This window comes from Hemitrygon akajei, chromosome 17, assembly GCF_048418815.1.
Source record: "Hemitrygon akajei chromosome 17, sHemAka1.3, whole genome shotgun sequence".
Classification (NCBI taxonomy): Eukaryota; Metazoa; Chordata; class Chondrichthyes; order Myliobatiformes; family Dasyatidae; genus Hemitrygon; species Hemitrygon akajei.
This window is the reverse complement of record NC_133140.1, coordinates 49,319,107-49,339,043: the sequence shown is the minus strand read 5'-3', so window position 1 is coordinate 49,339,043 and position 19,937 is coordinate 49,319,107. Positions and strand designations below refer to the sequence as shown.

The window sequence follows — 19,937 nt, the reverse complement described above, 5'->3', positions numbered from 1 at the left end:
GCGATTAAAATGAACTTGATTTTGAACCCCACATTAAAGTCGAAAAAAAAACTAACAGAATTTCTGCATATGAGGCAGTAGCTGTCTTACTGCGGTTAGAGAAAGATCGTTCGTTGTCGCTGGTAAAGTTCTTCGCCTTTGATTGAATTTTAATTTTAATGAACACCATGTTCAAAAGTGTTGAGGTTCAGCTGCCCAAAATTAACGAAATTTACAGCTGCTACCTCCAGAGCCAATGAGGATACTCAGTCAATAACACTGTTTATTCCAATAAAGTGTCACATTATCGATATTAAATGGATTAAGTCAATTAAACAATTATTACAAACTGGAAGCGCATTAAATATGAATGTGGTTCGCTTCTATTTTCACGCCCCAATGACCATCACCACACATAGGACGCAATCTCCCATAGCTTTAAATCTACTATTTATATGGTTAATACACTAAATTGTGGCAGTTTTAAAAAATTTCACATTTGTTACATTTCTTTCAAAAGTTACTAATAGCATTTTTTTAAAAAGGTACTTGGCTCCCATTTTAAAATCTTAAGCGCCGCTGCCTTGCGTTCAAATTAGATAGTTTGTACAAACCGAAAACGTGTACTGGCAGACAGCGCGGAGTCGATAGAGTCAAGAGACTCCTGGAGAGGTACATGGAGCTTAGAAAATAGAGGGCTATGGGTAACCCTCGGTAATTTCGATAGTAAGGACATGTTCGGCACAGCTTTGTGGCCGAAGGGCCTGTATTGTGCTAACAACAACACACACAAAATGCTGGTGGAACACAGCAGGCCAGGCAGCATCTATAAGGAGAAGCGCTGTCGACGTTTCCGGCCGAGACCCTTCGTCAGTATTGTGCTGTAGGTTTTCTATGAGTCAGCTTCCAAATAAGTTTTACTCGAGACGGTCTTCCATTCCCAGCCTTTGGGCGCTCTTGGGATAGACAATTGTAAATAGTTCGTGACGAACATAGTCAAACCAATCTGTGTCAGCCTCTTAACTTCATCTTGGCAACAACCAAGCGATGTGGTAATCATAACCCAGGCAATTAAATTGGGCGGCTTCCTGTAACACTACTCCGGACCTTTTAAAATCAGTGAAGGACGCCCATTGTGACTGCGGTCGTTCACTGCCGTGGCCGGGGAGGCAATCGGCGAGGAATAAGAATACAGAAGTGCTCCCCGTTCACTTTTATACCATAGGGTTTTATATGATACGAGACGTTATACCCACAAAAGTAATTAGATGTCAAGAAGAAAAACTTTAATTGTTATTTAGCTGGAAATTCATCAGTCACACTGCTTCAAAAGTTAATGGCCTTGACGGAGCTTAGACCATTCTGCTATGCTGACCTGATACTCCGTTTAGACAGATCTGTCTGCGCATGGACTATATTCCTCCAAACCCTCTCCACCTATACATCTATCCAAATTTCTCGGTTGACCCAGTATCTACACCTGCCGTTGGCAGCTCGTTCCACCCCTCAGATTCCCCCTTAAATATTTCACCCCACACCCTCAGTCTATGGCCTCCAGTTCTCTGGTCTCGCCCAACCCGAGGAGGCAAAGCTCTGTCATAATTTTGTACCCCTCTGAGATCTTCCCTCATTCTCCCGCGCTCCAGAAAATAGAGATACACAGGCCTTTCCTAATCCTGCGAGGCAAGCCAGTTTTGAAAAAAAAACAATTTGCGTAATGTTGAAGATTTTGGAAACTTTTTTAAGGTTTGCATTCTGCACGGGGCCGATATTGAATATCAGATTTCTCTATACTGAATATGAATTCTCTCTGCAGCTGTTCTGCAGAAAATCGTAACTAATCACTGGCGACACCCTGAATTAGTTTGAGAGATGAATATGAAAACAGAAGCTTCCATTTTAAATTTGGTACCTCTAACACCGTCAGATTAGGTTTGGAGAGAGACAGCAGTTTATTGATTAATTAACAATGCTGATAACCTGCCGCTTGACTGGCCGTTAACCTGTTGAGCAAGACTACTCTGGAGATGTTCCCTTCACGATAGTTACCGCCAATCACATCAGTCCGAGAGGGAAATCGTGCAGGAGAATAATTCCCGCACACATATTCAGCAACAAAGCCCATTTTCATTTGAACTGACACACGTTCACGAATACTTTTCTGGTTACCTGACGAATCATCAATCCTAAACTGATCACAGGCCGCTGCCGAAGTCCCACGTAATTGTACGGATACATGGTGCCAATTAACACAAGAGCAGCTGACGTGACCTCTCACTCGTAACGGAGCACTAAGATATGTCACATTATCGATATTAAATGGATTAAGTCAATTAAACAATTATTACAAACTGGAAGCGCATTAAATATGAATGTGGTTCGCTTCTGTTTTCACGCCCCAATGTGAATTTTAGAAGGTGCGGATTATGGCCTCGGAAACCAGAGCAGAACAAGTCCACAGTTCGGATGGTGCAGACGCGGAGCAAGCTGTCCTCTCCCAAGAGGCAAAGGATGAAAAAATACAGCTGTTCATGAAGTATTTCGATGCAAAAGGTATGTTTGATTCTGGGGACGGAGAATCGTCTCTATTTCCCCCCATTTCAGGCTCCGCTCTATTTGTAGTTGGTATCTTTAATCTCGGAGTGGTAAACTTGATATTGGGAGCTGTTATTGGTGTGTTATATCCAGACTTGCTCTCCAAAGACTGAGAGCTTGCTTTCTCGCTAACTACGTGATTATTTTTAAGCAGGGGTTATTGCGGTTATTTCTGCCTTTGTCAGGTCCCTTCTTTATCCCTAGTAGAACGGCTATTATTAAACTCATTCGATTATACGTAATAATTAACCGGGACAATACGTTATGGAGGAAGGAGGCAAACGTGGCACAGAGAACTACTGTTTATCGGTGTAGTTATTTCCGATTCTTGATTGACAAGCGCATAACCCCGGAGTTGCATCTAAATTCTAAGAATGATTTTTTTCAATAAGGAAAGTGACATTTTTCAAAACATGTTAGAATGCAAGACTGAGTTCCTTTTTTTCCCCCATTGGAATTTAAACCTCCCAAACTGGGATCCTCCTGTTTTGTATGTATTTGATGATTGAAATTGCTTTTCCTCAGAACAACATAGAAATGAGGAGTAGGGCAAACCTGCTGTGATATTTAATTCTGGGTCCCGTTTTTCCTTCTCATATCTTCTGATTTTGCGAGAAGTTGGTGAAATATTGAGCTTGAATGTAGTGATTTTTTTCCCCCTCATATGCTTTCTGTGCTATAAAATTGCAGTGGTTCTCCACTCTGGAGTGAAAAATGCCAGTCCTTCCCATGTCTGCACTCTAAAGCCCAGCCCATTCTAATCACAGACAGTCAGAAGATCTTTGTTGCAGCTTGCTGTAGAGTTTTATCTTGATTGTAACATTCAGTGATGCTTTATTTCACTCTTCTAAAAGCCCAGTGACTATAATCACAATCTATCCTGCTGTGTGGAGGAGTTGGTCTGGTACACCCACACTGGCCTTCTTTCATTGCAAGAACATATTCCCTCTGATAAGGGATACAAAATGACACACGATACACAAACTGTGGTTTCACAAAGTCCCATCACAACTGCAGAAAGACAACCCTGTCTGTGTGTTTCATTCCACTTGCCACTAGGGCCAGCGGGCCATTTGCACCTTCACCATCTGCATGTTTGCTTTGCTCGACTGGTGTGCTTGCCTGCAGCATTTCTTGCATTCAAGTAGCCCACTTTCCTGTTTTGCCACCAAAGTAGTGAACCTCATTTATTTGACAATTGTTCAATTTAATATCAGAGAATGTATACAGTATACAACCTGAAATTCTCACTCTTTGCAGACATCCAGAAAACAGAGTGAATGACAGAAAATCATTAGAACCTCATAATGCCCCCTCCCACACACAAGCAGCAGCAAATCATCGGCCATCTCCCTCCCCCCACTTTACTCTAACTCATTTAGCCTCCTCATGCTATTGTATTTGCACAAAAAAAATCAATCTGTCGTTGAAGCCTTTGCATTCTCTGCTGATCTCAGTCCCAATCCCATGACACTTGCATTGGGGTTCTTCCAATTGTCTGCAATATCCCCTATGTAACATAAGGGAGCAGCTGTTATTCTTTGGGCATGAAGTCACCCACAAGTGGCTTCTGACAGTGCTATATTTGAAATCCGAATCCAATTCTGCAACTCAATGCCAATGTTAAGTTTGAAGTGCTTAAATATTTTTTTAAAGAACACCCTTCAGGCTGTGGTTGGTTTCTTTAAACTCGGATAATGCACTGATTTGCCCATCTTTATCCAGGGCAATATTATCTACTAAGTACAAACTTGTAGAATTGTTCCATAATATCTGCTGCTTCATCTGGGAGGCTTTGGTGTAGTGAATGTTTCTATGTCCAACACTTCACAGCATGTGATCAAAGGCATTTGCCAATGGAGTTAATAGGATACTATTAATTTTAACCTCATTTAGAAATCCACCCTATTTAGATCATTCTAGTATCTGCAGGCAAGCTCAGTAGGTAGAATCAGTTCAGAATACTTGTTTCCTCCCAAACCCAAAAGAATTGCTGCAATACTTTTTTTAAAATGAGATTTATTGGAATATTTATGCTGTAAGGTTACTTAATGTTAATAACCTCAGATTTCACAGTTCATTGACTAGGGATTTAGCAAGAACGTGGTGTTCACTTCTAGAAATGACCATTGTTTAATTGTGAAGTTAAACTGCTGATGGAACGACTTCCATTCTGAGTGCCATAGAAGGTGCCAGATGCATATTCTTCCAACTCCATCCTCCCTTTGCCCCTTCCTGATCGTACAGATAAATATTCTGTTATTTAAGTTGAATCTATTTGAGCACTTTCAATACTGTATTTGGGCTGACTGTACTTTGAGTTTGAGCTTTTAGTTAATTTAATCTGCTTCATTATTGCCGACTTGTGTCATGAAGCTCGTTTTGTGGCAGCAGTACCGTACCATCTTTGATACAATTAATTACTTTCCTCAATTGCAGCAAACGAGAAAATAAGGGAAATGGAACAGACTTTTGGAAAGCTGATAGACATGGTTGGAAGTGTCTCGGCTGTTCACCTCCTGAAGATGCCAGCAGCAATCAAAAGAATAAAGCTGAAAGATTTCCTTGGTAACACTTTTATTTAATGCCAATTTTAGACTCTTCATTGTAGGAAGAAAGCCCTCCCCAGGCAGGTGCATAGTAATGTGTGCATCACATAAGGTACTCAGTGCCCCTGTCTCATTCTTTTTGAATGTATCATACGCCTGGCCATTAGCTTCCTCCCTCATCTCCTTTCAGGGCTCCAAACAGTCCTTCCACATGAGGCAACACTTCACCTGTAAATCTGATGGGATCATATAGGTGTATCTGATCTTCCCAAAGCGGCCTCCTCTACTTTGGTGAGACCCAATGTATGTTGAGACACAGCTTTGTTGAGCACCTCTGCTCTCTGCGCAAAGAGCAGGATTTCCAGGTGGTCAACCACTAATTCCTATTCCCATTCTAACATGTTGGTCCATGGCCTTCTCTTCTGCCACAATGAGGCCACTCTCTGGATGGAGGAACAACCTCTTATTCCTTCTAAGTATCCAACCTGATGGCATAAACATTGATTTCTCCAACTTCTGGCAATATTTCACCCCCCCCCCTTCACTGTTTTTTCATTCTGGACTTGTCTCTTCTCACTTACCTTTCACGTCCCCTTGGAACCCCTTCTTCCCTTTCTCCCATGATCTACTCTCCTCCTATCAGAGTCCATCTTCTCCAGCTCTGTCTTTTCCACCTATCACCTCCCAGCCTCCAACTTCATTCCCACTCCTCCATCAAACTGGCTTCACCTATCATCTAGCGTGTCCTCCTTCCCCTTCCATGTTTTTATTCTGGCATTTTTCCTCTTCCTTTCCAGTCCTGATGAAGGGTCTTGGCCCAGAGCTTTCAAGTGTTTGTTCGTTTTCATAAATGCTCTTGACCTGCTGAATTTCTCCAGCATTTCATGTGTTGCTCTGGATTTCCAGCAGCTGCAGAATTTCTTGTGGGCAGTCACAGTACAACAAAGCAATGCAATAGAATTAATGGAAAACTACACATAAGCAAAGATTAACAATCAATGTGCAGAAGAAAAGAAACTGTAATTACAAAAAAAGTAAATAATATTGAGAACATGAGTTGTAGATTCCTTGAAAGCGAGTCAATAGGTCGTGGAATCAGTTCTGTGAGGTGAGTGAAGTTATCTACGCTGCTTCAGGAGCCTGAATGCTGGACAGTAATAACTTTTCCTGAACCTTGTGCTGAAGGGCTTGAGGTTCCTGTACCTCTTTCCTGACGGCAGCAGTGAGAAGAGAGCCTGGCCTGGATGGTGGCGGTTCCTGATGGATGCTGCTTTCTTATGGCAGTGCTCCTTGTAGCTGTGCTCAATGGTGGGGAGGGCTGCTTTCCTCTGTATTGGCTGTATACACTGCCACTTGGGTCTTTCTGTTCATGGGCTTTAGTGTTTCCATACCAGACTGTGATACAACCAGTTGGGACACGCTACACTGTGCATCCATCGAATCTGTCCAAGTTTTGGATGACGTGCTGAATCTGCTCAAACCTTTAAGAAAGTAGAGGTTCTGCCTGCTATACCCTCTTTGAAGAGATATTTGTGTACTGATCCCAGGACAGATCCTCTTGGTGAGGGAAGTTGGAAGTGTTTATTCTGCTTTTCCTTGCTGTTACTATAACTAAACTTGTGATGGCAATTTCATATTCTAGAAGCTTTGCAGTAAAGACATCTATCTGTTAATTCTGTTTTTCTCCCTGCAAGTGAAAAGATCCTCCATCGTCCCTCTATCTTGTCTCTTCCAAGTACTTGTGCTAACCAGGAATGGTTGAGATGTTTTCCCATTCAGTTTAATCCTTTATGCATTTAATTTCTTGGATTCCTTCGCCATGGAAATCAGCCGAGTTTTGTCGCTCACATTAAGCTGTCATCATTTGTGTATCTGTATATGAAATAGTTCATTCCAGCCCACTTCTCATTCTATCCCTACCTAAAATGCATTTTAGATGTTAGTTGAATTGTTTTAGTATGATGTGAGCAGCAATGTCACACTGATGGGGTTTCCTCAGTTCTAAGTTAACTGCTCACTGAGTTCAGCACCACAGTTAGATTCTGCGCCCTTGAAGTTGGGAAAAATTCTTTTCCCCAACAATTAATATGGTAAATGTTGCCAAGCGGCCGTGATTTCAATCACTTCTGGTCTTGCTGTTTGATTCGGGATCTCCAGTTGTCATTTCAGTTCACCTGAATTGTCGATTTGGACAGAAGTATCAATAGGATCTGTGTCGAGGACTGCGAAGCCACGTACCCCCTCCGGGTATGAGTCAATCCATGACAGAGGCTGAACAGGAGGAAAGATAACAAAGTAAAATAATAATTGATCTGAGTGGTGTTTTGGATAAAGAATACAGAATATGATGCAAGTAAATCCCCTTCATGCTAGTCAGCTTACAGACGAATGATCAGAAACGTGGGTTGATTCAGGAAGGTACTTAATGCAGTTTGATTTGTGCAACAGGAGTGAAGGCGACTACACTTCCATGTCTTTGATTTGTAATGCATTTGCTTTGCTCTTCCTCCTTATATTTTAGTTATTGGAGGAGCAGATCAGGTCCCGGTTGCTGCAGTGATGGTAAGAAAATTACTTGTGCGCTCGAAACTGCCAATGGTGTGCCATTTAGTTTAAAATGCATGTTTGCTCTAGATTTCATTTTACGTTGCCCTGGGTACTTGTAGGAGTTTGCTACCAGATTTTATTTCCTCCACAAGTGCCAGCTCCAGGGGGATGGTGCAGTTAATAAGTCTGAAGATCTTAGCTGTTATTCTTGGCATGCCTTTTACAGCCCTCATTAATGCTGAGGGATCTAATTATAGCAATGCGGTTTCCAGCTAAGCCTCCTACGTTAGCTGTTGTCTGTAATAATCGAGGGCAGGTGTACTTTTAGGTGATGTGTGGATGATGAGCCATCTTGCAGGAAGTCAAAACGCACACTCCCTGAAAGAGGAATGTTGTTGATCCAGTGGTATCTAAGGGGAGAAGCCAGGTTTGGGCTTTCTGGTTTATCATTTTGACTGAGGAGAATAATGCAAAATAAACTGGAGGAAAAGTGGTCAAAATGAAGGACCTGATTAAAGAAGTCATATCTTGAGGAAACACGAGATGTGGAGGGTGAAGAACTGGGTGATCTACAAAAGAGGGCAATGTGCGTGAGCTGCCAGTGATTCTTCAACCCAAGGTCAAATCTGTATTTTGTTAAGGAAGTGTATGCTGTGGTTTGGATTGCTTTCCATGTTGTTGGGAAACTGAGGCACAGAAGGTAGGTGGGCAATCACTTCCAAATCACACACTGACATATCTGTCCATGGCCGCCTCTACTGCCACATTGAGGCCAGACACAGACTGGAGGAGCTGCTCTTCATATTTGCTCTTCACTTCATATTTCATCTTATAACTCCCCTCTGTCTTCATCCCTGTGTGCTTTCCCTAACCCCTCTGGCACCTTTATATCTTCTCTTTCCCCACCTCTAACCCTCACGAGGCCTGTCAATCAACTTCATCTGACTCCCCCACCTCTTTATTTCTGTAATCTATTGCCTTCTATTAGAAATCTTCAGCTCTTCAACCTATCACTTGCCAGCTTCTCGGATTACTCCCTTCACGCTTTCCCCCTTCCCCATCTACCTCCAGTATCTTACACCTCGCCTCAATTCTCCCATCACCCCCCCTCCCCGCATGTGCACCTCCCCCTCCTAGTGTCACTTCAAATCTGATGAAGGGTCTCGACCCAAAACGTCAGCCAGAAACAATCCCTCTATGGATGCAGCCTGACCTGCTGAGTTCCTCCAGCAATTTGTTTGTGTTAATGCACAGCAAAGCAGTTGTGGTGAAATGTTGCAGCTTTATAAGACTTTGGTTAGGCCACACCCTCAGTTCTGGTTACTGCACTGTGGAAGGGATGTGACTGGGTGGGAAGGGGATTCACTGTCGTTTTGCTTATTGTTTGAAGCAGCACACTCTGAGGAAACACACACTCACACATTCCTGCAGGAACTCAGCAGGCCAGCCAGCATCTACTGAAAAGAGTATAGTGGACTTTTCGGGCCGAGATCCTTCATCAGAACTGGAGGGAAAGAAGGATGAGTTGGAGAAAGTGGGGTGGAGTAAAGAGCTGGGGAGTTGATTGGTGGAAGGGATACAGGGCTGTAGAAGCGGGGTAATCTGATAGAGGACAGAAGGTCATGGGGGAAAGAAAAGGGGGAGGAGCACCAGAGGGAAGGATGGGCAGGCAAGGAGATGAGGTGAGAGGAGGAGAGATTTGTTTGTGTACCCTGGAGCAGAAGAGCGTAAGGAGGTGTTAGAAATGTGTATAAGATTGGGGGGAAAATGGGAAGATGGTAAAATAATGTTCCTGTTTAAGACCAGATGGCATACAGCTAGGTGTAAAATGGCAGATCATTTGTTTAGATGGGATCTGAGAGGGAATTTGTTCAGAGTGGGATATGCTGCCTGAATTAGTCGAAGCAATAATGGTCATGACATTCTAGAATTTCCTAGACAAGTACTTGCCATGGCATAGAAGATTATGGACTAAATGTAATCTAATTAAATCAGTATAAATCCGTACAATAGTGTGGACATGATGGGCTGAACGGCCTGTTTCCCTGCTGTATGGCTCTGAAATGTTGGGTGCAGAAAGTAACTTGCGATATAGTGGCTACTTTATTTGGGTCCCTCCTGCACCTAATGAAGCAGCCACTGAGTGCATGTTTGTGTCTTCTGATGCTCTAGCCCATCCACTTCAAAGTTTGATGTGCTGTGCATTCAGTGATGCTCTTCTGCACAAAACTGTAACACATGGTAATTTGTGTTTCTGGCTCCTTCCTGATAGCTTTAACCAATATGGCCATTCTCCTCTGACCGTTCTCATATGAGTTGTTTTTGCCCATAGAACTGCCACTTACTGTTTTTCCACACTTTTCTCTGTAAACTCTGGAGCAGGGGCCTTCCCATCTTTTCTATGCCGTGGGTGCCTACCATTAAGGGCTCCATGGACCCAGGTTGGAAACCACTGCTCTTGAGGCGTGCATGAAAATACCAGAAGATCAGAAGTTCTGAGATACTTGATCCACCCCGTCTGGCACCAATAATCATTCCACGGTCAGTCACCTGGATCACATTTCTTCCCCATTCTGACGTTTGGCCTGAACAACAGCTGAACCTCTTGACCATGTCTGCATGCTCTTATGCGCTGAGTTGCTACAACACAATTGGCTGATTAGATATTTGCAGGTGTACCAAATAAAGTGGCCATTGAGTGTAACTGTTAGCTGGAGAATAAGAACAGGATAAGCACAAACTGCATGATGCAAAACTCCTTTTAATCCCTTAAGTGCTAATTGTGTCTGTGCCATTGATACTTTGCATAAGCAAGTACGTTGACCTGCAGTTGAAGGATAATTTGGGCATGTTCAGGGAGCAATGGAAGTGGAATGCTCCTAATTTCATCATGTGAAATGGAAAAGCATTGAATCAGTTGGGCTGGGTCTTCAGCCTTTGATTAACTCTTGAGCAATGTGGATCCAGGCACCATGATGGGAAAGAGGCACTTTCCCACTTGGAGGCACTTTTTTTTTGTTTGATAAACAAATGCAAGTATAGATTTTTTTAATATTTAAGTCGGTAATCTAAAACCCATCTGTTAAGGGTAACATGAAGTATTTTTGTGTTCAAAGGCTGATCTTCCAGATGAAGGAATAATAGCCGCACTTGCCAAAAAGGCAAATAAAAGGGGTAAGTTCGGAGTGGGGAAAAAACATGCAGTTTCTATATAATTATAGATTGTTTAATGCCAACAAAAGGTATCTTTTTCAGATAAAGCTCCAGTGATTTCAAGTACTACAGAACCGAAAGGTGGAACAAAGGCATTAACTGCAAAATCTCCTTCAGTTCCAAAAGTAAGTTCCCATGTACAAGTCTTGGGGCATGTTTATCTCAAGTAACCTGTTAATAAGGAAAGTGCTAATTTGCCTTGTGATAATTTATTGAATTAGTAGCTTGATGTGAGATTGTTGGTTTCCTTCATTGTTTTGAGACTTTCTGTGGTTTCAGGGTTTGGATTTGCTACCCACATTGACTTCTAAATGGTTGTATAGAGAAAGATAGGGTGGTGAAAGAAGTTTTCTGCCAAAACTTTTTTCTTTATTGAAAGGTTGCTGACATGTCGAGTTTTTAAGCTGTAGCCTTGTGAAGTTATCGTGGCTAGATGAGAACCCTTGAATTAAACCTACTATTTAGATTTCCTTAAAAGGACACTACACGTCATCCCAAATGTTCTTGGTTTTCACTTTGCAGGAACTTGTTTTTGTATGGTAACAAAAAGAGAAGAGTGGAACAAAATTCAGAAAGAATATTTGTTTGGGACTGAGCTATTGCCATTGCCATGGTTTGCAGTACGATCTATGCTAAACACTGCATCTAAACTTTATTGCAGGTACAGCAAACAAAAAGTTCATTCTTCAGCCACGACAAGGAAATGTGCATTAGAAGGTACTGGTATCTAACTGAGAAGTGCAACACTTTAAATGTCTGTCTTCAATGTCAAACATAAATACTGAATATAGGTTTGTCAACATTTTTATCTATTCAATATGCTTTTTTTTTTCTCACGTACATGCAGTAGTCCAAAACCAGGCAACAAAAAGGCTTGCACTCGTCAAGGAGCCTCAACAAAGAACCCTATGAGTGATAGAAGGTTAGTGTATTTACCATGTTTAAAATAAAATAAAATACCCATGTTTAGTGTATTTTTAAGGCAATTTTAGAAGTGACTTTTAACAAATTGTTTAATGATTTGTTAAGTCCTGATAAGTTTATTTTCTGAATTGATTTACTGTTTTGGTGCAACTTTGGAATGTTTTTACAAAACTGGTCAAATGTGGGCCCCTGACAACTGAATAAACCCAGCTACTTGTTTTCCATCCCCCTCCCTACTTCCCTTTTATCTAAGATAGTAAAATAATTTAGATTTGAAAGTTTTGTAGAGCAACTACACTCAGTTCACAGTGGCCATCTGGAGCTCCCACTTGCCAACCGTTTCAACTTCCCTCTCCTCTCCCCCTCTGACCTGTCCATCTTTGGTCTTCTCTACTGCTAGGATGAAACCCAACAGATATGGAGGAGCAGCACCTAATCTTTGCCTGAGTGGTTTACAACACTATAGCACAAGTAATTGACTTTTTCAATCTTACTCCTTTTTTTCTCCTCCTGCTCATCTGGTGCTGCCATTTCTGTTGCCCTTCCCCCTTCTCCATCCACCAGTTTCCCGTTCACAGGTTCTGGCCTCCTGCTTCTGACAGATGTTCACCTCTCCCTTCTCCTTGGATTCTCTTTTTCACCTTTACTTATCAGGATCCAGCACTGGTGTTCCTGCTTATCTCCCTCCAGAGCCGTATCACATTTTTGCATTCCCGTCCCCCTGACTTTGCTCTGCTCAACCTGCTGTTTTTTTTTAAACTTGTCTGCCTGAGTCTTCCAACTCCAGCCCCACTCATCACCTGTACCTGGCACCATCATCGCCTCATCGCCTCGGAGTCCTCTCTTGCCGCCCTCTCACCTCGGAGCTGATCATCTCGCCTTTCTACTCGGTTCTGAGGCAGGGTTTTGTCCTGAAACATCAATGATTTCTTTCCTCCTACTGATGCTGGAAGATCGTGCGTGCGCGTGTATTTAAAATATACACAAAGGAATAAAGTATTTTTAACCCTTACACTCACAGACATTGCATTCCACAGTATAAAATTTAAAGGAGAAAAAACAAGTGTAGCATCATTGCTGTTCATGTGACTCCTTGAATTGATGTCCCTTTCACTGTTTGTGATTTATTTTTTTTCCCTCTTTCTAACTCTGTCCCTCCATGTACAGTAGTAGAAGGAACCGAGCTATGATCCTTCCTCGAAGAGCTTTGGTGCTGGCTGCTTCAAGCTTCTGTGCATCCTTCAGCACTCAATCCTAAAGCCCAGACTGTGCCTGTCAGCAGCTTTTCCTTACAAACATCTCATTGTGCTGGAAGACCTGCGTTTTTCATGCAGACCAAAAGCTATCCCTAAATGAGTTGATGACCTTCCTACTGCACATGTCGTCTGTCTCAATATACATCCCTGGGCACAGCCTGTAGATCTGAGAGTCGGTCCTCTGTTAGACAGCTGTTACGGGTGAACTGGGACACAGTCCCTTGCATCTGTCTCCACACCCCCAGCATATAAGTGATGCGCTATCAATAACTCTAGGAGACTGGAAGTAGAGTACATCAGGATAGGCTTTTATTAACAGTGAAAATGGGCACAACCATGTTGAAGACTGTGGGTGGAGCAGTGCCCCAATCACCTTTATACAGGGGTCTGTGGGAGGAGCCACAGGAGCAGTCAGCAAAGGGGCGTGGTTTACCACAATAAGTGAGCGGCCATTTCTTTCCCATCATACTATCCTGAGGGCAGTGTATACTTGGGGGCGGGGGGAGGAGCTATGTTGTCTGTTTAGGAAAACTCTGACCAGGTGGGTACCTCTCATGCCAGCAAAATGCAGTCTAGCTTGTTGTCAGATATGGTGGTAAAGCATTGTCATATGGCTTGTACCATTTGTTCAGGAAGAAAGCTGATAGAATCTGTTGGTATCCCTGTCCCACAGTGTCTGCAGTATATTGAAGTCTTTCTTGAGATTCTTTTAGATTTCAACTTGATAGCTCTTTCCATTTTAATTGTAGATTATACACTTCAGGGTCATGATGGAAACAGTCATTTAACTCTGAGATTAGTCAGAATATTTACAACCTTAGCTGTTGTGTGTTTTTTTTTTAAAAAAATGTTTGTAGAAACTTCTGATCTGATTTCTTTTAAAATCAGAAGTGGACCAAAAACAAGCAAATGTTCGTATCCTTCACGTGTGAATAGGTCACTGCCAATTATCAAAATACATTTGGCTGATGGGCAGGTAAGTGTCTTTCAACTGTAGGGTGGGTTAATTTTTAAAGATGTCTTTAATTATACTCGTGCTTTATGCATCATCTCCAGAAATGTTTTGCCTTGAGCTTTCAAGATTTGGGAATGTTCTGGAATTTTCTATTCCATTCCCAATTCTCGAACAGGACCATTATTCCCAATTTCATGTTGGCTAACTTTATTGAGTAGCTCTAATCTACTGTATGATACCTAGAAATGCAGGTGTTACTGCATGTAGCCCCAAAGTCTACTACAAATTTGATATTTTGTATGCCAAGTTTATTGAATATCATTTTTCCCTGTCATGATTGAAATCTATATCCGCAGTCTTGATTTGGTGCTTCAACTCTGCAGAATCTTCAGGCTATAAACCCTTTCAAGGATTCTACAATTTGTCTTTGTGCTATTTCAATAACCTGTCCTCTATTCCTCATTTCTCTCTTCTGTTTTCCTGCACACTCAGCAGCATTATACCTAAAGAGTTCTTTCCATGAATGAGTAGCTCCAGGTTCCAGGGCTTAATTACTTCTATCTTGATATTCTGGGCCTTTATCAGCAAAGGTTTTTAAATAGACCAGCCACATACTGTGTCTCTGAGAAAGGCTTTTCTGTGGCAAGCAATTCATCTAACCATCTACAAGACGAATCAGGAATGTGAATCGATGCTTTCTATTATTGGAATGGCCCTTGAGGTTAGTTTTTTAATAATTCTCTTCCATCTTCCAGTCTAATGTTTTGTTGTGAGACCTTAAATGATGGGTAATTTGTCAAAGACTATCCATTTTAGTAATTAAAATCAGCATGTTTTTTTATTTTTTTTGCACCTTTCTTCTCTGTCCAAATACTCCATGCTTTGATTTATTCAGACAAATTTTGCCTTTGTTTCTGCAGCTGGACAGGTCATTCTTGACCTTGTTACGAGGTATTATAATTCTTCATCCCCACTGAAATGCTCGTATCAGAGTAATAATCTTTAGTCTGCATACTGTCTCAGTCCTGCACATCAATTTCTTCTGAGATCTCTCCAATTAACATCTATAAACTAATGAACTTGAATCCACTGAATACTTGCCAGTGAATTCCCTGTTTTAAAACCTTTTTTGCTATGGATGTAAATGCATGCATTTCAGACTCTTCCAATCAGAATATAGATGACAAAAATGTTTTTTATTTGCTCTGGCCACGTGAGCAAGTGCTGGAATAGAATCCATGCGGAAAGCTGTGTTTTGCTGTAAAATGGAACTTGTTCTGGGAGTGCTTTTCATTTTAAGGAAAGCTTTCTCTTTCTCTCCTCTTCTGTCTGAGATTTGACAACTTTACATCTGAGTGAGGATAATTTCACTTCCTCCCCCTGCACTGGTGGTATAACCAGTAACTTAGCTTCTGAGATTTCCGGAAGTAGCAACGTCTTGCATTTTCCTGTGCATGATTTAGGGAAAGGACTCTGGCACTTTGGAAGGGTGAAAGCCAGTAGATTATTTATTCGTCTTTTTGCATGTCTAAAGCAGCTACTCGGGTTATTTAATTACTCTGGATGTGCAAATGGATTTACTGACAGTTGTGATGTTTCAAACTTTACTACCTAGGCAATTAGTGCTGCTGGCGAGGAAGTAAATAATATTGATGTTCAGTCACTTGATCCACAAGCCCTTCAGGGGATCCAGTTGCTAGTGGTAAGCATCTTTCTTTGCTTCAAATTATTTTGTGAAAATTGATGCCCTGTTAAGGCTCTGAAAGAATTGTTTTAAATCATTTTTCTTTTAAATTAACTTGCTCACACAGCTTTCAAATAAGGTGGCAAGAATCATTTTCACCAACTCTTTGAATGATTAAATCTTTCACTTGAAGCTTTTGACCGAATCAGTGCAGTTTGAATATTGATTTTCATGCTGTCTGAGTGGTGATCAGTAAAGTTGGCTTCCACTAATAACAGCTGACAACATTTGGCTCCGTCCATCTCTCTCAGTTCCAACTGTCTCTGAATTGTTAGCTTGTCTGGCAATGATTTGCAGGAAAGGCAGAAATGTCCTCGCTGTAAGGGGAAAACAAGGGTGATGATAAATCCATGCTGACTGGAGTCAATAGTTCCAATTAGAGCCTTTGATTTCAACTATTTAAAACTGCATTAAGTTTTGGAGCCTTACTTTACTGCAGTTGGATGTGCAATGCCTGGAACTTGATGGTGCATCTGTCACAACAGTTTCATAGCCAGACTTTGGGTAGGAGTCCAAAAGTATGGTAGTGGAGCCCTGTCATTGTAGTGTCCTGAATTATGCCACAGACATAGAAATCAATGGGGGGGGGGGGGAAGGGTCAGTTATAAGACCCCCCATTCCTGGATGGGGTTCATAGAAAATTTTTTAATATTTTAAAGACAAAGCTATTTTATAATGAGCATCATTATAATTTTCAATGTTTCCGAATATTGGGGGCAAAGTTTTGACTACAGCACTTTTTTGCATAAAAAGGCATCTTGGAGTCGAAAATATTGAGGGTGGTGGGAAAGTTGCAACTGAAACTAGACCAGAACATGAATTTTCCTTAAGGAAAAATTGCAAGAAGTAGGCTGAAATTTTAGCTTGTCTAGTAATCTTACATTTTCATTGGTTTGGAAGGTGGTATGAACAATTCCACAATTATTACTGATTGAGAGATTTAGCTAGAAGTTCAATTGTAATGCCAGTAGTTGAGGACTAATGTCAATTGAATGGCAATAAGTTGTGTAAAGGAACAAAGGTGGTGATGGTTACCTGAAATCTGCCTGAAGGGAGAACAACTTCCAGATTTGTTATGTATTTGATCCATTTACAAGTTGGGCCTGTTTAAATTGTGCAGGAAATATTGGGCACAGTAAGTAAAGTTTCTGGAAATGTTTAATATATGCAATTAAACATCATGTTTCTAATTCCAACACTGCAGTTGGGTAAGAAGTGTAGGAACATGAGACTAATCCAAGAGCAGTGAGGGATCATGCAATCTGCAGGAAGGATGTTTTGTTCAAGGGCAGATGTAACAGAACAACCTATTTGTTTGAAAACTTGCTCTGTTATTCCAGTGATTTGCCTGATCAATGATTATTTGCAATCAAATCCTGTGATGAATGACATGTAAGGTTAAGGATCAATTATTCAAAGAACTTGTCGTGCTATGTGACACAGATATTCTCTCTTTGCTATAAACCTCAGAGGCAAAAAGACCCTGGAACCACAGAAAACTGCCTTCTGATGCCCAGCTTAAAGGCAATCAAAAACTGAAAGATGAGCAATCTTGTCAACCCATTTGTTCATGGGTCTTGGAACTCTCACAACTGTGCATATTGTCCACTGCACGGAACAATTATTTTAGATCTTTTTGGAAAGGAAGATCCCCAGCAAAGCCTGGATAATCTGAAAATGTCCTCCAGTTACCCCCAAACCAATCATTCCAAATCTATCCGCAAAGATTGGAAATTCTAACCAATTGTGGGTAACAGGCCTTTAACATACAGCCCTTATTTTAATATTTTTCTAGACTTTCTGCCTCTCCAAATCAGAAATGAAGAATTGGACACAAAATTAATTCCTGCCTAATCCAAAAACCAATCTCTATGCTGAATTTGTTAAAGTTTTTCCATAAACTGTTTGGACCAATGCTTTTAGCTGTATTCAAACTCTTGATTTGTGAACAAAGCATTGTTGCTCATCTAATAAGGCTTCAATTAGAACAAAACATTGTATTCCCGCTTGCATTTGACCCTAATTACATGTATGACTATACTTTTATCTAAAATAAAGATTTAATTCCTGAACTAGAAAAGATGTCGGTTTTTTTAAACAAAAAAGATGGATAACTTGATGAACTATTTTCTTTCTTCCCCGCAGACTCGACTATCAGCCTTGTGTGAAAAGGCTCAAAACAGTGCCAAGCATGCCAACAGAATATGAGTATTTACATCCATGACTTTTTAAATAATTTGCATTCCTCCAATAAATTTGGATGGAGTTTTGTTCTATTTATCTAATTGTGTTATTAGAAAACTTTTTAAAATTTTTTTAGACTTGGGAAGGAATTAAGCAGATATGGCAAATAAAATGAAGTGTTTTGGTTTATTTTCATTTTTTGGACCTTGTCCTTACAATATTGCAATAAACATCAAGCCAAAATATAGTATTGATCACCTGCTGTGGCCTGGAAGGTGTACGAGATGGTGACCTAATCTCTTGAGAAAGCAATCCAAGTAGATGGAGGGTCTGCTATAAATGCCTTGTGTTGTTGCTACTTTTCATCCTTGGCATACAGTCTGGAGGATTTCATTCTCTGCCCCTTTTTATAAATGACCCCTGTTCATTGGGTTGGATTTGTGTGTGAAGCCAGTATCTTACTAAATCTGTGTCCTTGAGCTCCAGGTAGCTTTGCTGTGGGAAAGATGCACAGATTTCTTGCGATGTCAATATGTGTCTGAGCAGTCACTATTCAAGTTAACTATTCCCAATACTTAGTCCATCAGACCATAATATTTGCAATTCATTTTATTTAATTTCATGTCCTTTTCTATAATGTAGTAAAATGTCCATGATATATAGAAGCAGAGTTGGAGCATTTGGCCCAACAAGTCTGCTCTGCCATTCTATCATGGTTGATATATGATCCCATTCATCTCCATTCTCCTTCCTGCTCCCTGAAACCTTGGATGCCCTTACTTATCAACCTCCACTTTAAATATACACAGTGACTTGGCCTCCACAGCAACTGTGGCGATGAATTCCACAGATTCACTATCCTCTAACCAAATAAATTCCTCTTCATCTCTGTTCTAAAGGGATGGCCTTGTATTCAGAGCCTGTTGCCCTCTGGTTCTAGACACTCCCTCTATTGGAAACATCCTCTCCAAGTTTACTCCTTCTAGGCCAACAATAGTCGATAGCTTTCAATGAGATCATTCCTCTTCTAACCTCGAGTATTTAAAGAACAATCAAACAATCCTCATCTAGAAACTCTTTTAATTCCTGGGATCATTCTAGTGAACCACCTCTGCTTTCTCTCCCCGCCCCCCACCCCCTTCACTGCCAACACATTCCTCCTTGGATTAGAGGCCAAAAGCTGCTTGGAAACAACCTGCAATATGTGGGTTCATTGATATCACAGTAACCCATGTCCAAGCAAGATGGGTATTGGAAACCCTGGACACGGTAGCTACCTGGGCTAGGATGACCTGCAAGGCCAGGAAGTCCAGGTGCATGGTGATCAAAAAGGGCAAGGTTACTAGCAAGTTCAGTCTTCAAATGTCATTCTTTCTATAGAGGACAACCCGTAAAGTGTCTTGGAAAGTGGTTTAATGCAGCAATGACGAACAGCGCCAACATCACTGACACTATAAAGCAGACTGGAGTGGCTGAAGAAGATAGAGAAAACCAGACTCACTCGTAAATTTAAGAGATTCAAGCCACAACATGGTCTCCTACCAAGGCTGCTCTTGTCATGGGAACTCGTCCACTGTGAAAAGCCGATGTAGAAGGCAGCGAGAGGAAAGTCAACAAGCACTTGCAAGGGGGCTGGGGATTTCTGTCCCCACCCCCACCAAGTTTTGCTTCAGTGGGGCTCTATGTAAGATCAGGCCAGCTATGGCTCCCATTGTCATCAATAGTGGAGGAGTTCAAGGTGGCAAAGTGTAGAGTTGTGTTAACACTGAAGGCAAGCTAATAAATCAAGTTGGAGTCACAACAAGATCAGGCTGAAAGTGAACTGCCAACTCGGCTGTAGACCAGGCAGTGAGCTCCCTGTAAATGAAACATCATTGGCAACCCATGCCTGGGATGGCAAGGCCTCGGCTCTGCACACTTCCAATGATGGAGTGTGACATGAGCAAGGGATAGGTGTGACATGGTCCAGGCAGCAGTACGAAGCCACAAGG

At 41.4% G+C, this 19,937-nt stretch overlaps 1 protein-coding gene across 1 annotated transcript; it reads left to right on the top strand.

Annotated features, from left to right (window-relative positions):
* Positions 1–1,958: 1,958 nt before the first annotated feature.
* Positions 1,959–18,106, top strand: LOC140740987 (borealin-2-like). The gene is made up of 10 exons (XM_073070624.1): positions 1,959–2,532; positions 5,014–5,142; positions 7,645–7,685; positions 10,787–10,844; positions 10,926–11,008; positions 11,545–11,600; positions 11,731–11,805; positions 13,952–14,039; positions 15,634–15,720; positions 17,908–18,106. The coding sequence occupies exons 1-10, from the start codon at positions 2,406–2,408 to the stop codon at positions 17,968–17,970; spliced, it is 807 nt and encodes a 268-aa protein (XP_072926725.1). The 5' UTR covers positions 1,959–2,405; the 3' UTR covers positions 17,971–18,106.
* The last annotated feature ends 1,831 nt before the right edge of the window (positions 18,107–19,937 follow it).

What these genes read in the sequence shown, in the direction of transcription:
- LOC140740987 (XM_073070624.1), top strand. Translation starts at nt 2,406, where the DNA reads ATGGCCTCGGAAACCAGAGCAGAACAAGTCCACAGTTCGGATGGTGCA. An exon ending in AAAGCTGAAAGATTTCCTTG is followed by an intron (nt 5,143 to 7,644) that starts GTAACACTTTTA and finishes CTTATATTTTAG; the next exon opens with TTATTGGAGGAGCAGATCAG. An exon ending in TACATTTGGCTGATGGGCAG is followed by an intron (nt 14,040 to 15,633) that starts GTAAGTGTCTTT and finishes TTTACTACCTAG; the next exon opens with GCAATTAGTGCTGCTGGCGA.